General features: G+C 41.5%; 1 protein-coding gene across 2 annotated transcripts in view; it reads right to left on the bottom strand.

Moving 5' to 3' along the window:
• RAPGEFL1 (Rap guanine nucleotide exchange factor like 1) overlaps positions 1–17,605 on the bottom strand; it is an 87,071-nt gene that overhangs the window by 27,351 nt on the left and 42,115 nt on the right. For both annotated transcript variants that reach the window (XM_026717502.2, XM_087916989.1), the window contains exons 2-9: positions 15,118–15,196; positions 8,671–8,824; positions 8,349–8,446; positions 6,639–6,751; positions 5,300–5,467; positions 3,945–4,042; positions 3,578–3,700; positions 2,130–2,308 (exon numbers count right to left, since the gene is read on the bottom strand). In XM_026717502.2, the coding sequence (XP_026573287.1) occupies positions 2,130–2,308; positions 3,578–3,700; positions 3,945–4,042; positions 5,300–5,467; positions 6,639–6,751; positions 8,349–8,446; positions 8,671–8,824; positions 15,118–15,196 (1,012 nt within the window). The remainder of the gene's footprint in view (positions 1–2,129; positions 2,309–3,577; positions 3,701–3,944; positions 4,043–5,299; positions 5,468–6,638; positions 6,752–8,348; positions 8,447–8,670; positions 8,825–15,117; positions 15,197–17,605) is intronic.

Raw genomic sequence — 17,605 nt, 5'->3', positions numbered from 1 at the left:
ATTTGTGTCTCCGGATAAGGGGAGGGTTGGGGAGGGTTGGCGCGTAATGGGCTCTCAGTAGCCGGTTCAAATCTGGCCACACCATTTGTTTAATGTCCAGGGGTTTGGCCAACGTCTTGACCATTTTGAAGTCGGCAGGCCCACAGTGCGTCAGGAACACGGCTCTCTTCCTTTGATCGGTTATTTCCTGTAACTCATTGCTCTCGAGGAACATGAGGAATCTATCGATGTACGATTCCCAGTCCTCTGCCGTTGGGTCGAATGGTGCGGGTGGCAAGTTGCTGCCGTCATTTCGTCCGTTGCTCGTTGCTCGTTGCCACGTGCTTGACTGGTCTCCGTTGACTCAGTATCCCATCCTCGTCGCCAGTGTTAAGTTGCGGGGAAAAAGAGACTCAAGACCAGTGTGACTTTCAGCTCTTTATTTAGTTCTCAGAATCTGCTCTAAACGCGGAGCCACGACAGCCTCTTTTATAGCGGCTGCTCGTGGCTCGCAGCCAATGACGGCTCCTTGAATCTCCCGCTGTCCAGGTGGACCAATCACAAGGTAGCAATACGGGCCAATCAGAATAGGGTAATTGGACCAATCAGTAGGCAGTATCAGTGGACCAATCAGAAGGCAGTATTGCAAGTATGCTAATATAGAACAACAAGGCCAACAACTAATACTGCCTCATAGTTTTACGCTGGAGCAATATGAGATAAATGATTGGTGGATTTGTTTGTACTACTAGCCAGCAGAAAGAACTATTACCAATTGCTCTCCCTAAAGCAATGAAAATCCTGGTTCTGGTGTGTGTGTGTGTGTGTGTGTGTGTGTATGTGTGTGTTTCTGCATCATAAAGCAGATGGTAGTCTATTGGGCAGTTTGCCCAATATCAAGCATTGCTTTACGAGTAAAATCCCCACTTTGTATTAAATGATCCAGCCTGTTTGGATCTAGATCACCAAACATGTTCAAAACTTGTGAAACAGGATGATTTGAGACGGCAGAAAGTTCTCCTACTTTACCTCAGGCCTTCTGCCTCATGTGCCATCTATCAGGTAATTTTTCAATAAACGTCTCAGAGTTTTTCAAGAGACCACTGTACTGGTCAGGTAGCAAGGAAGGGAAAATAGTATTTAGAAGCCTGTTCTTTTTTACAAAGTAATTTGTGGCCCAGAAGAAAAAAGGGTAGTTTGGGATAGGGTGGTTCCTAAATACTACAAGCAAATAAATGCCTCCACTTTCTCTTGATATGCTTCCATGAAATCCATAGGATACAAACATCATCTGTAACCAAACCATAGCCTTTGCAAATCCAGGAATTTAGAGCACATCTATAACCTGAAAAATATCACTCAAGGCCATAATTTGTCACCCAGTGTGCTTCATAGCTGTGTTCAACCTTCTCCTCCTCCAGGCCTCAAGCCTTTCTGCTGCAACATCATCTCAACTAGTAAACAATCTGGGAAGGAAGCTCAGCTGTCATTGGGTATTAAAGCCAACTAGGACGGTGAAATAAGTTCAACCTTCCTAGCCATTAAAGGAACCATCAGAGAAGGGAAGTGGACTGACCATGCAGGGAAGAAGCAGAAAGGAACACAATGGTTGAACAGAACAAGAAAAGAGAAAAATGGAAAGCTAAGATTTCATAGTATATTCTACAGGCCTCTCAGAATTTCCATATTCTTATTTTACCGATTTCAAGACATTGGAATATATTTAATAAAGAGCTGGAATTTCTTTATGAACTTCCTGTAACTGCAGAGGAGAATGAACTGCCTGTAACCTTGTGAGGACTTAATTCACCCTCTCTTTGGGTCTGCTTGAAATTCAAAGAAGCTGAATATTTTCAGTTATCCCTCTTTTGAATTTTAAACCATTTCCCTTAACACAGCAACCAGAGCATCCGCATGTGTGTTTGTGTGTCAAAAAGTCCAGATGGCAGCACAACTGTGCAATTAAGCTCTGCTGTTGTTTACTTGCATCACCCATGCAACACATAAAAAAGGGCTTGGGGCTTTGAACATTTGGGAAGCATTAATTATCTCATGTCAAGTAACAGAAGGAGAACCATCATCATCAGTGACATTATGACTTTATTAAACGTAATCCCATTATGTAGAAAGGGCCAAAATATGGTACTCACACAGCAGCAATCTTGATGAATTTCTTCAGCAAGTGAGCCCGCTTTCCTAGAGATTCACAAAGTAATACTTCAGTGGCCACCCAGTGCTGAACTTCACTGCAGCGTTGTAGCAGTAATTCCAGATTGGCAGTCTCCCGGCGGCCACGTTCACCATGGAACACATAATCCACAAATTCTAGCTATAAAGAATTCAAAAAGGAAAGAGGATAACCAATGGGCTTTCTGAGACCCAGATTGAAGGCTTCACCCTGCAATCCTGGCGCCAAGCATCTCATATACATGAACTCCTTTCATTGATCAGTCTATATCACACATAACAAGGACAAAGAGGGTGGAAACAGAACTGGAGAAAAGATAAGGCTAAGTAAAGCTAAGTTGTTATATTGGATCAGTTCAACCTGTAAAATGGTAAAAGTCAAATGACTGAATATTCCTCTATACAGGCTATCCTTGACTTACAATTGATTGCTTAGTGACTACTATTCAGAATTACAGAATTTCCAGGAGTACTTATGACCTAGTTCTAAAGTTCAAATCCACAATCACATGACTGCATTTTGAGTGCTCAGCAACCAGGCCACATTTATGACCACTTGCTGCATCCCACAATTACTTGACTGCATTTTACAATGTTTTTTGCTGAAAACTGGTATTTACTTCCAGATTTCGGCAAAACTAGCCCATAGCAAACAACTGGTTCAATTAATTACCATGGAATTTGCTTAATGACCACCATATTTGTTTAACCACCAGTGCAAAACAAAGTAATAAAATATCAGTCACTCTTGATCTGTTATTGTAATGAGGGCAAATTTGCTAGCATTTCAGTGATGATTAGATGATGATATATGATCTTTTAAGCCTCTAGTTAAAAAACAGCAACCAATGTGTCAGAGAGCAAGCCTAATCTTTTCCCAAACCTTCAGTCATCAGAACATCCTGCTATTCTGAAGTGCAAAATATCAGTCAAGCTTTTCCATTTCTGAAAATTTATTTAAAAATCTAAGATTGGCAGACAACATAGTACTCCTTGCAAAGTTTGAATAGGTATATTGAGAAGCTCCCTCTACCTAAAGAAAGCTAGCATCTCAAGGGGAACACTCAGTACACTATAGAATTACACAGTGATAAGAATCTGAGGCATCTTTGAATGTATATTCAGCTCTCGTATGCTGACTGACATCATGAGGTGCCAGCAGTGGTGGGATTCAATTTTTTTTACTATCGGTTCTGTGAGTGTGGCTTGGTGGGCGTGGCAGGGGAAGGATACTGTAAAATCTCCAGTCAGAGATGGTATTCAACGGTTCTCTGAACTACTCAAAATTTCCACTACCGGTTCTCCAGAACTGGTCAGAACCTGCTGAATACCACCTCTAGGTGCCAGGGACCCAGTGTCCAAACATATCTGGAAGAGATCAAGTTAGGAAGGTTATATTTTGTTTGCTCACCTCATGGACACACCAGAACAGTTCCCAGTGGAAGGCTGTCAGGTGATTTGCTACATCCTCAGCTTCCATTCGGTGGATCTCTGTGTCACCTGGTGATACTTGGATTTCCTCTGGGAGAGGGACCTGCAGAAAAGGTCAAACTGATGGGTATGTTACCAGTAGAAGATCTGGGTATGTATGTGTGTGAATGTGTATCTTTCTATAAACATACATAAGGGGAAGGGAAGGGAGGGAGACATATTTACATATGTTGCAAGTTGGAGAGTAAAGATAAACTGTAAGCATGAACACAGCAACCACAAAGAGTCACAAAGCAAAAGCCATATTGACATGTCAAGGAGAGCAACATCCAAGGAAATTCACTTACCAGGGATGGAAAAGTATCCTTAGTACAGGCAAAAAGATGGCTGTTTATTCCCAAGGTAGTGAAAACACACTCTTCATTAGGCTGTAGCACAGATTTCTCTGATATTACGGGTGAAAATGATTGAAAATTACTGAATTATCTGGATTGGCATATAAATATCCTCCATAACATTTTTATTTTTTAAAAATAAGGTGAATGTAAGTTTATGTTCACATGAAGTCTATAAGTCTTCCTTTCAATTCATCATCCATCATGTGAACATACATTTTATGCTTCAATGTGTAGCTTTTTTGAGACATCTGGCATCAGTGGAGTTTCTCATAGTGCAATCACATCTGGAATGCCTAAGGTAAGATTTTCCAAAAAAAACCCAAACATTTGTCCTGTCTTGTGTATCTGAACACCCTTGGAGAGTTACAATTGCCTGGGCGTGGGACATCATTTATTAATATTACTTTATTTTTGGCTTTATACTTAAGTGTTGAGACGTTCCCAGTCTTTAAAACCAAATTCTAGGCAGGAGGACTTTCACTCATTAACCCATCCACAAAGCAGAAAAGGGAACAACATACAACAGAACGATCTTCTATTTCACTTTGTTATTATGTATGTTGACAGCAGCAAGACTATTGTATGCACAAAATTGGAAAGATACTTCGATTCTTACTATGAACGAGTGGTTGTAGAAGTTGATGGGAGTTGGCTGAAATGGCAAAATTGATTACTCTGATTAAAGAAAAGGACATAAGGTACTTTTGTTTCCACATGGAGACCACTTCTGAATTTTGTGTTTGAAGTGGAAAAGAATGAAAGCTTGATTTTGGGTTTTACCAAGTGGACTGATAGATCTTTATAGAAATGGCTTGTTCATATTATTATGAAAAAGCAAAAGTTGGGATTTGATGTTACTGCAACAGAGGGAGTCGGAAGTCAATGCTTCTTTTTCTTTTTTCTTATCCTTCCTCACTTCTCTTCCCCCTTTTCCTCTGCAGTGCTTTTCTATTTACTTTTGTATTTTACAATATTTTATAACTCAATAAAATGTTAAACGGGAGAAAAGAACTAACTTCTATTTTAACTTACATTATAGAATAAATTAATTATTCATGAATTCACTACTCTGTTTTACTTTTGCTGCACTTATGGACATTCCCTGCATATTATGTGACTCCAGGCACTAGGTAAGTCTACTACCTTCTTCTTAGGTCTCATTCTGGTGCGACAAACAAGAAAATCTAAATGTGGTTCATTTTGACCAGGAGCAAAATGAACCTGAAGTTTTTGAGTTTCAAGATTGCGGAAGGATAATCCAAACCAGAGTGGTGTCACTATCACTCTTCCTGAAGAACAGATACCTCCTGATGATGCAACAGCCACCAGAATGAGAGCTTCCTCCCGTGTAGGCTGTTCATCAGAATATTGAAGTTTCTCGGTCACTGACATGAGGATGTCCTTCACAGAGGCTGAGAGGCGGCTGCGGATGGTGACATAGGAGTGGTCTGGCATATAAACTCGGCAGAAGACTAGAAAAAAGAGGAGACAACCAAACTGTTGAAACCTGGAATAGCAAGGGACCTCAATGAAGGCTTGAATCCTATCAGTGTCTCTGAGACTCTGGCCACAATTGGAGACTAAATGCAATCAAGCCAACATGTTGCATGTGGAAAAGCCTATAATGTTGGTCCTACAATATGGAAACGGCAAGAATAGTCAACACTGGTGGAATTCTGTTCCTTCTAGACAGATTAAGTTTCCTGGTTTCATCACTCATCTAGAAAACCGTATGTATGACAATGACAAGAATGATGTTTCCTTCCCCCTCTGATCCCTTAAATACAGACCTTGAGACATCACTCATGCCATCTCACATTAGACTTCTATAATTTGATTTGTGTGAGACTTTGAAATTTGAACTGGTGAAAAGCCCAACTTCTAACGCATCAGTGATACAGCATCAGTGTCCCTGTTTATTCCTGCCCCATTATTGTCTTACAAACCTAACTGAATGATTGCTGAGCTACTTTTAATTTTTAAAATCTTATGAACATCCAGACTTAAATTTTAGCTTGGCTCATTCCTATATTATCATGCCAAATTCTTATGCTGTAGTATGAAGAAAACTTGTTTCTGCTTCATTTGGCAGACCCTTTTCCTTCAAAGGCAGAGGAACTGGAGCCAGTGAAAAAGTGTTTTGTTGCAGTGTTTTCTAAACTTGGCAACTTAAAGATGTGTGGGCTTCGAATCCTGAGAATTTCTCAACCAGCAAGTTTGAAAAGCTCTACCTTAAACTAACTTGACTGCTTTTACTCTGCTTGTACCCTCCCCCGCTTTCTCTAATCTCTTATTTTGTGAACTTTGAAAAGGCTGCAATAGACAAAGCAGAAAAGGAGGCAGATGTCATTGTGACATTTTCCTTGGGAGACAACAGACCTAAATGGAAATGCACAAATTCCACCATAACAATAATTTTGAGAAAATGCCAAACCACATTCTAAATATTCCAAGTGGATATTCTGCTCTGCGAAAGTTGAATGGCAAATCCAGTCTAGTTTATTCAAGGGCTTGTGTGCATTTGTAAATTTTTGCCAATGGTTGGATGAAATTATATCACTATCCTTTTTCAGTTCCTATAAACAAAACTTCAATTTTATTCTCCTTTTCACCCCACTGCCAAGCATACTCTTCATTACTTACTTTCATCAGATCCACGGAAAGCAACCCGAGTTTGAAGACATGAATCAATGCGACGAAAATGTCTGAATAAAGGTTTGACCTGCTTGTTGGGTGGTTGGGTTTCTTCAGTCACTCTGTAGCCAGATGGCAAGATTTAGAAGCCAAAAGAGACAGTAACTACATCCTCCAAAATAGCTACGACTGATCCAATTCACTAAGCTACAAAGCATCCAATCACATTTTAAATTAGTATGTTATGCAAATTCAGCCAATGCGACAAGCATCTATGTCTCATTTCCTAATAGCAGCTTCAAGATCTGAATCTATGGTTATAGAAATTAAATCATGTAAACTAAGAAATAATTTATTCCCCATTAGAAATGGCAATGTTTAATCCTCTTCCTGGGACTAAGATGTTTCTGAAGTACGCAAGTACCCAATCAAGAGAGTTTTAAAAATGACAACCATAATAGCAGGTAGCCTGTGTAGCTCCTAAAGTAGAGGTGTTAAATGTAAATCCCTAGCCTCATTATTCAAGCCATTCCATTCTGGACCAGTTGGTTTCCAAATGATTTTCATGGGCAGCGGTCGCCAACCGGTGGGCCATGAGAAAATTTTGGTGGGCCACAGAGAAACCTCACCCCCAGAACACCCCCCCACCAAAGTAATTAATCCAGGCTGCACAGAAACACAAGGCTGCCCCACCCACATAGCCCACGGGAACCCTCCCCACCCACTCACTGCTTACCCGGTAAACTTGCCTGCTAAATTGCTATTTTTCTTTTTTCCAACCATCATCTGTTCTGCTGTGCCAGGAGATTTAGATTAGCTAGGAAGCAGGAGATGGTTGATTTCTTGCTTTCTAGCTAAGCACAGCCAAACCTCTCTTAGGACTGAAGGTTTGCTTGCAAGCAAATTCAGTGCAGACTCATGGCAAGCAAATTTGAGAGACTGAGCTAGCCGATGGCAGATAGATAGATAATTGAATGATTCTGTGAGCAACTCAATCTGCCTGCTTTGCCTGATTTTGGATAAAAGTTGCTCTTTTTTAAAAATAAAAACAATATTTACATGCATGGTGTGTTGTGAGTTAATTTTATGAGTTTGCTTGCAAGCAAATTTTATGTGTCAGACTGAGTAGCCAATGGCAGATAGATAGATCTCTGAATGAATCTGTGATTCTGTGAGCAACTCAATCTGCCTGCCTGCTTTGCCTGATTTTGGGTAAAAGTTGTTCTTTTTTTAGAAAAAAAAATCAATATTTTTTTCTAAAATATTTATAATATTTACATACAAGCCATGCCCAGCCAGTCACATGACTACCAAACCACACCCACAAATTAGGCCACGCCCAAAGAACCAGTTAGTGGTCCTTGGGATCTAAAATTATGAGTTTGGTGGTCCCTGAGGTCCAAAAGGTTGGTGACCCCTGGTTTAGACAAGGTACAAAGGTAATAGAGCTTTTCAATCCAGATAAGATTGTAACTAGCACAAAAATATAAGTGTGCAAAGGCCTTCCTAGCCACAGCTTTCCACCTGATCCTCAAATATGAGGTTAGAATCCAGGAAGATCCATATATTATGAATCACTATAACCCAGGATAGTTTAGCCACATTCAGAATAAAAAATGATATGAAAAGGATTCTATAACCATTGTTATGCTGCCTTACTTGGATTAAGCCCAAATGGGAACCAAAATTCCTCCATCCATGTTGCCATTTTTAACTTACTTGAGTTCCACTGTGTCCACAAGCTGATGTAACTTCAGGATTTCATCTTCCAGTTTGTGGTAGAGGGATTCATCTTTCATGATCAGCAAATACAGATCCTGAAAAAGAAGAGAAAGTTGCTTGGACCAAATAACATCAAACTGCCTAAGCAAATGAATAGCAACTACTGACCAACGGTATCCGGCTAGCCATGAAGACTTGTCTCCTTAGACATATGAAATAATGTTTAGAAAAACAATAATTGGGATCTTGTAATCCAGCCATATTCATTTCTTAATTAGTTCATTCTCATGAAAGCAGGGCAAGAAAAGATCTGCAATACCTTGATGACTTTGCCAGCCTTCTCTTCTTCTTGCAAAATCCCCTTGAATGTTTCAAGAAAGTGTAGTAAAATGATCAAAACTGCTCGTTTCCGGTGCACAGTCTCATCTTCTTTCCAGCATGGTGGGGATGGGATTGCTGATGCCATCATGAAGGTAGCAGAAGCAGGTTAAGGTAAACCCACAGCATGAAGTTTCAGGAAAGAATGAATAATTAAAAGGGAGAAAGTATTCCAAATGACAAGTCTGGGAATGAAGTGTAATCTGAACCCAGATAGTAATGAGAAAAAACAAAGGAATTTTGTATAACTAGCCTGTTGATCTTAATTTAATGTCTCAGTTTATATTGTATATATTCCAAATAATCACAAAACTGAAAAGACAAACAAAGATATAAAGTTCTGAATGTTAAATATGCATGATGCCAACCAAGGAGAAGTGGTCCTCGTACATGGGAAGATTCAACCTAAATTTGGAGGTGAACGGGATGCAGGCAGCATCCGACACAAAGAAGAAGGCTTTCTTTTTAATCTATTGCAATTCGGAACTCTATGAACTAGCTGAAGCCCTCATTGCAGATGAGCCAGCAAACATCTCCTGGGACCAGCTACAATGAGCATTGAAGGGGCATTTCGACCCTAACCCATCATACCTGGCAAACTGAAACGACTTCTACATCCGGAGCCAAAAGGAGGGAGAAAGCATAAATGAGGAGGGAGAAAGCCACGTTGAGGAGACTATCAAAAAACTGTAAATTCTCATACGTCGAAGAAATGATTCAGGACCAGCTAGTCCTCGGCTTCAGGGACTTAACCTTGCAGAAGAGACTGTTTGCAAGGGACGACGTCTCATTCAAGGAGGCCCTGGAAGAAGTGAAAGCTGCGGAAGCCTCTGACTGTTCGGCAGCCCGAGTCAAGGGCAGCAGCAAGGTCCACAGCACCCATGCTGTGAGGAGGGCACCGCGTAGTCCATCCCGCTCCGAAAGCAGCAACAGTGAAGAAGAAGATGTCCACTGGAACTGCCAAGGAAGCCAAGCCTTGAGGAGGCTGCAGAGGGAACCATCCCTGGTCTGCCTGCCATTTTAAGGAGACCATCTGCAGGTGGTGCAAGAGGAAAGGCCACATCACGGAAGTTTTCAGAGCCAGCCAACCAACAGACAAACAGAGCTGCAGGGCATACTCCCCAAACAGGCAATACAAGAGTCGGGAGACATCTGGTGTGAAATTCAAAAAACAAGATGGCACCCAGGAGGAAGAGACCCACCATACAATCGTGGGCTATGCACACACCCGCGTAGAACACACAGATACTTTTGAATCCAACAAGATCCTTACTAAGCTGAGGATTGATGGGACCCTGTGCCCGATGGAAGTTGATTCCGAGTCTTATATATCAATGATTTCCTGGGTGGCTCTCCAGAAGATCAACCCCCACATTAGCTGGAGCCAGCTGCAGCCACAACGAATAATAGTAAAGGATTACCAAGGCTGCAAAATATCAGTGCTGGGGAAGAAAACCTGCCACATGGAATCTGGAGACTTCCAGTGAACCCTGCCATTGACCATCATGGACCAAGATTTCCCCATCCTCCTAGGAAAAGAATGGTTCGCGCCGCTGCAGACCAGCCTCAGTGGCATCCACGCGACAGCGATGACCACAGCAAACAGCAGAAGTGACCTAGATGCTTTGGAGAGGGAATTCCAGAATGTTTCCAGCAGCGAATTGGGCAAGTATAAGGGGACCCCTATCAGTTTTAACCTCAACCCTAACATAGCCCCTGTCAGACTGAAGTCCTGGAGAGTCCCTTTTGCTCTGCGGTCCAAGGTTGACGAGCAACTAGGCAAGCTGGTAGCTCAAGGGGTCCTCAAACTGGTAGATCACTTGAGGTGGGAGACCCCTATAGTGACCCCTGTGAAGCCCGATGGGTCAGTCTGAATCTGTGCAGACTACAAGAGTACCCTGAACCTCTGGTGCAACAGAGCGCATATCCGGTGCCAGTGGTCCAGCACCTATTACATTCCTTGGGCTGGGGCAAGATTTTTGCTAAATTGGACCTAGAACAGGCGTACCAACAACTGCCTGTGGATGCAGCCACCACTGAAGCCCAAATGATTATGACCCACAAGGGCACATTCAAGTGCAATTGGCTGCAATTTGGGGTTAGCATAGCCCCCAGCCTATTCCAATGAACAATGGAAAGGCTGTTACAAGATTTGCCAAGTGTAGTCCCCTTTTTTGACGATGTAATAATCTCAGCCAGAGACAAACCCCAGCTAATGAAGAGGGTCCGAACAGTACTAGAATGATTCCAATAAGTGGGGCTTAAGTTAAAAAGGGACAAATGCTACATTGCAGTACCGAGTGTAGAGTTCTTAGGTTTCCTAATCGATGGGTCAGGCATCCAACCCATGGACAGCGAGATGAAAGCAATTAAGGAAGCCCCCGTCCACAGAGCAAAGCTGAACTTCAAGCTTTTATAACATATTTTTGCCACAGAAGGTGATGATAACGGAACCACTCCATAGACTGCTGGACAAAAATACAACCTGGAAGTGCCCCCCCCAAGACTAAAATAAAGAACATTTTAACATCAGACACCGTACTAATGCAATATAGTGAGACCCTGCCGATACGGCTAACCTGTGACGCATCACCATATGGCATCGGGGCAGTATTGAGCCACAGGCTATTGAACGGAAGGGAGGCCCCCATAGCCTACTATTCTAAAAGTTTGTCGAAAACCGAAAGAAACTACAGCCAAATAGACAAAAAAGCCCTCGCCACTATAGCCAGAGTGAAATGTTTTCACGAATACTATACAGCAGACACTTCGAATTGGTCACAGACCATAAGCCGCTGCTTGGCATTCTCTTGGGAAACAAACCCACACCCAACATCTTATCACTGAGAATGCTAAGATGGACAGTTTTCTTGGCAGCATATACCTACAGTCTTCTACACAGACCAGGAAAGAACATTCCACATGCCGATGCACTCAGCAGGTGCCCCCTGCCAGGCCTAGTAGAAGACCCAGCCCCTGTGACTTCCATATTCCTTGCAGAACATCTTAAGCCGGGCTTATTGATGGCAGTGGACATCGTGAAACTCACCATGAAGGACAAAATGTTGGTGTGAGTTTTGAACTGGGTATGGCGGAGCTGGCTGAACAAGACGGAAGGGGAGGAATTCAAGCCATTTAAAGGGCAGACAGCTAGAGCTGTCAGCATTAAGGGGATGTTTATTATGGGGAGACAGGGTGGTTGTACCGCAGCCGTTAAGGGAAAGAATTTTGGGATTGCTACCTGAAGGGCACCCCGGGATAGGAAACATGAAGGCCCTAGCAAGGAGTTACATCTGGCGGCTGGGGATAGACAGAGACATTGAGACCTGGGTCATCACATGCTCACCATGTCAGGAGTCCCAACCTGCCTCTCCCTCAGCACCCCCCCTCAAGTGGGAGAGGCCCTCAGCACCATGGGGTCACATACAGATAGACTTTGCAGGACCCTGCCAGGGGCAAACATTTCTAATTGTGGTCGATGCTTACTCTAAGTGGTTGCAGGTAGTAATCATGTGCAGCAGCAGCCAAAAAAGGTAATGCAATCCTAAATTGTATTAACAGAGGGATACAATCAATATCAAGGGAAGTACTAATACCACTCTATAAAGCCTTAGTAAGATCACACCTAGACTACTGCATCCAGTTTTGGTCACCACATTATAAAAAAGATGTTGAGAGTCTAGAAAAAGTACAGAAAAGAGCAACCAGGATGATTAGGAGACTGGAGGCTAAAACATACAGTGAACGGTTGCAGGAACTGGGCTTGGCTAGTCTAGTAAAGAGAAGGACCAAGGGAGACATGATAGCAGTCTTCCAATATTTGGGGGGCTGCCACAGGGAGGAAGGGGTCAAGCTATTTTCTAAAGCGCCTGTAGGCCAGACAAGAAATAATGGATGGAAACTGAACAAGGAGAGATTTAACCTGGAAATAAGGAGAAACTTTCTGACAGTGAGAACAATCAACCAGTGGAACAGCTTTGCCTTCAGAAGTTGTGGGAACGTCATCACTTGAGACTTTCAAGAAGAGATTGGACTGCCATTTGTCAGAAATGGTGTAGGGTCTCCCGCTTGGGCTTCTGGGCTTGGACTAGATGACCTATAAGATCCCTTCCAACTCTGATTATCTGTGTCTAAATCCACAACAGCCGAGGCAACGACCAGAGCATTGCGGAAATTATTTGCCACCCATAGCCTACCCGATGTGCTGGTTTTGGACAATGGCCCACAATTCACAGCAAAATAATTTGAAAGTTTCCTCACACAGCTGGGGATCCGACATGCTCTATCAACGCCGGTACACCCAGCCGCAAATGGGCAAGTGGAGAGAATGTTCTGAACAACCAAAGAATTACTAAAAAAAATTAGGCCCCAGCGATTGGCAAGAAAAAAATCAACAAATTGCCGCTAACCCAACACATAATGCCCAGCATAGCAAAAAACAGAAGCCCAGCAGAAATGCTCATGAACAGAAAATTAAGGTCCACGCTAGACAGGGTTCATCCAAACTACACAAACGACACCCCTCTAGACTCCACGGGAAAGTGCAGGACATTCACACCAGGAGACACAGTGTATGCACGCAACTACATGGGAAGGGAAACCTGGCTTCTGGCAAAAATAATCAAAAGTACCAGACCCAGATCATACAGATCGGAGGTAGAAGGGGGAAAACATGGAACAGGCACATAGACCAACTTCAGGGCCTCACAGCTCAACCCCCCCATGAAGCTGAATAACACAACACACCCTCAACAACAACTAGGCCCTGGAAGTTAGAAATCCCACAAAGGCACATAATAGGAAAGTCAAACCCGAACAGGATAGCAGGGAACTTACCGGCGGGGGGGGGGGGAGGAGTCCAGCGTAGTCCTGAAGCCTCCAGCTCAACAGAAACTGCCATGCCTCCAGAAACCTGTGAGGCGCTTCCAAGGGCAGAGTCTAGAGCAGTGGCAGACCTGTCCGCTCAGGCTGCCGCCTTGGGAACAACTGACCTGAGCAGGCCCAGTTGCTCTCACAGAAGTCCTGCCTACCTGAAGGACTATGACTGCTGCGTATGCAGTGATTGGTCGGTCTGAACTAAGAGTGGAGGAGTGTTAAATACGGATGATGCTGTATTTACATGTGTTTACGTGATATGCAAAGTGGAGTCTGATATCAGACTCCACTCATTGGTTCAGCCGTTGGCGGGAAGAATTGAATCCCCATCAGTGGCTGAAGTGTTGGACAGCACCGGCTATAAAAGACGGCGCCTACATATTTGTTGGCTTTTTGATTTCGGCTTTAAAATAAAGAGTTCTTCGCACTCCTGAGTCCTGCTCCTTCCTTATCCGCACCCATTTAACACTGAACATTTTCAATTTAAAACTCCCAATTTCAGTTTAAAATGTTCCAAGTTTATCAGAATTGTGTTATGAGCATTCCATGTCCAGAAATGTCTCTGATAAATGGGAATGGTATGAGTGGAATAGTTTCAGAATACTTCTGGAAAGACTTGAATATTTTATTTCAAACACTGAAGATAACAAATACTGAAGATGTTCCCAGCTGCTTAATGAAATGTCTTCAGGTAAACAACCAAGCTTAAAGACTACTATGTTTCAACCTAGAGCTACAAATATTGTCTTCTAAAGATTAAAGTGACAGTACCTCACTAGTTGCCTAAGAAGAAAACCTTATTGAATAGAGTGAAAGCTACAGTATATCTAAATACAAGCACAATTGAATTGTTTGTGGTAATAGCAGTCTCTTAAGGATAAGTTGCAGAGAGGGCTAAAAGGATATGTGCAGCTCACATTTTACAAATCATGCAGAATTAAAAGAACAGGTGGCACCACATCATTATATCAGAATTTTCCTGTTCTTTTGAAGCAACTGCCAATTTTAAAATAAGTAATACTATATGATATAACTTTTTAGTGATTAGCTAGCAGAATAAACTTTTAAAAGGTATTATTCCAATTTTTAAAGGCTATTTAAAACAAAGATTTTTCAATAAGCTTCCTAGAGATCAATTGCCTTTTAAAAATGCTAATCACTCTTTTATGTAACTCATTTAGCATCATTTCTTTGGCATTTTTTAGCCATATTTGGCAAAGTCAAGGGATACAAAAACCATACAGCTGTGGGCCACATTTAATGACTCCAAATATTTCACCAGGTACTACTCACATATTTTCAGTTCATAATGACTAGAAATATATTTTTAAAATGAACATTATAGCTGAAATTCTCAGGAAATTAACTACTTATGAAACAACAACAACATCCTGTAGAATAACAAAATACAAGAAGATCCAAGAATATGAAAACATGACAAATGAAATGAATCCCTCTCTCCCAGCCCTTCTCCTCTTAAAGGGACTTCTCCAAAAGTCTGCAGGAAGGATATTGTTGGTACAGCTCATGTAGAAACTGCTCCGTGGGCAAAAATAGTGAGTGGGTAAGAACAATATCATCTAGGAGGATATCTAAGAAAAGACAAAAAATGGGAAGAAAAAAGAGATTACAATGCAACCGAGCTTAGGATACAAGGCATTACCAATAATAAGGAACTTGGACAATTCTTTCCTTGTTTGGTTCAATAGGATAGGACACACAAGCAGCCTCAGGAATACTCTGGAAATGGTCAACTCAATTATTTTGAAATTATATCTTTGATGTAAATAAATAATTTTTTTTTAATGGCTGATTTTAGATCATTGACATAATCATTTTCTTTCTGAGTCAACACATTTTATTTTAGAAGATAATATTTCATTAATAAATGAACATCTGTACATACTCAGCGTGAGTGTGTAATACATCCGTGGTGTGGCAGGAAACTTTGGCCTTAGAGAATGGGGAGGAGCATGCTGCTGCAGCTTATGTCAACAGAGATACTGTATAGATCTTGGGTCTGTTGGTGAGTAGCCATTTCAAGGGGAATTACAGAACCCTGCACTTTGGTTTAAGGGCCATCTTTCTATACATATGTCTCTTCTCAACTCTTCTCATCTATTTGCAATGTGGGCAGAAAATGTTACCACATTCATATTATATGTTTGCTGAACATAATAGTCCTCCAGGTAACTGAATTGCAATTTTAAAAATTATCTGTCCAGAATTTAAACTTGGAGAATATGCAACAATGGTAAAATTAGCAACATAACAGAAATGTAATTAAATTTAAGCAAGAATGGCTTCTACATATACTATATATCACATAGCAGGGCAAATGCAAATACTTAACACAGGAGTATGGCTTCTGAAGTTTATAAATAACAAATGAGTTGGATATAAAGAAGGGGAAATCAGAAGAGAAATATTTGTTCTATTTTAGTAGGGTTTTTTCTCTCTCTGTCTACTAATTTTTTCCCCTTTTTAACATTTACAAAATAACAATATGATAGAGATTTCCAAGATTTATATTTTTCTTTTGGACCATAAAAATAACTCAGTGTACTTTGCCTATTACGGTTAATCTTTTATTAATATTATATTATACATTATTTATATAACATTCATTTAGCAATGTATCTTTTGAAATTATATCTTTGATGTAAATAAATAAATATTTTTTTAAAAGAATTCCTCAATTAGCATTAGCAATATTAGCATATTGCTAAGAGTTGCAGATCAAACATCTAAATCAGGGGTGCCCAACCTTTGCAATTTTAAAACTTTCGGACTTCCAGAATTCCCCAATTGGTGGTGGAGCTGAGAGTTGAAGTCCAGAGATCTTAAAGTTGCCAAGGTTGGACCCCTGATCTAGACAGCTCCGGGTTGGGAGTTACTATCTCATGCCATCATACTTAGGGCATATTCTAGTGGTTTGTATTACTGTTTTTTTTAAAGAAGTGTCTCTGAGCATGTAAAGAGAATAGTTGTGCAATGTTCTTGGATAAAAACCTTTAATTTAGCTTCCAGAGAGAGAGGGAGGGAGAGAGACACTGGTGCAGTGATTAAGGCAATACACTCGAAAACCAGGAAATCATGAGTTCTAATTCTGCATTAGAGACAAAGCTGGCTAATCTTGGGTCACTCACCTTCTATCAGGTCTAGGAAGAAGACAATGGCAAACCACTTCTAAAATACCTTGCCCCCAAAATCTAAAGGGACTAGTGCAGGCAGTTGCCCAGAGTCTATATGACTTGAAAGCAGAAAAAGAAGAAGAAACCCCAGCTTCCACTTATTCCCCATGAAAAATAAAAGGGCATTGGTCAAAAATACAGATGAAACCCCAAATTCAACCCTGATTCTCTCAAATTTTCCTTGGCAGTTATTCTCCTTGCTCACAGAGGCTGCTCTTTCAGTTCATTACTATTTAATGAATGAAGAATAATGGCCCACTTTACCTTTATTAGAAAAATAGACAAAAACAGAATTCAAATAAAAGCTTAGCACATTAGGAAGATATATTACACTGCATCTGTTAAATGAGGGGGAAATGTGATTCCAGTGTACCAGAACCAAAACAGCCTTTCTCTATCATCTGTGCAAGACCAAATCCCATTACAGGAATAGAAATCCCATCCATAGGAAAAGCATTAAGGCAGGGGTGGGATTCAACCAGTACTACTACCGATTCGGTGACTACGCTGCGTGCGCGTGTAAAAAACACATCAGCTGTGCCTCCCAGACAGCTGAAAAGCGCACATGGGTGCGCAGCATTTGAAAAGCCTTTTCCCCTGCTTTTTCTACCTCAGCTCTGCCGCGCAAAGCAGCTGAGGTTGAAAAAGCAGGAAATAAAGGACAGGTAAGAGACCGGACAGGCGGGTGGGCAAAACAGCAGCAAACACAGAACTGGTTCGGTGTTTGCTGCTCTTCAGAGCAACTGGTTCTATACAGCTGGGCATAACCGGTAGATTCCACCCCTGCATCAGGATAGAGATGGGGGA

The sequence above is a fragment of the Pseudonaja textilis genome, chromosome Z (assembly GCF_049901715.1).
Source record: "Pseudonaja textilis isolate UNSWEBS1 chromosome Z, rPseTex1.2, whole genome shotgun sequence".
Classification (NCBI taxonomy): domain Eukaryota; kingdom Metazoa; phylum Chordata; class Lepidosauria; order Squamata; family Elapidae; genus Pseudonaja; species Pseudonaja textilis.
Note: the sequence above shows the minus strand (reverse complement) of the source record. Positions and strands in the feature narration are given on the sequence as shown.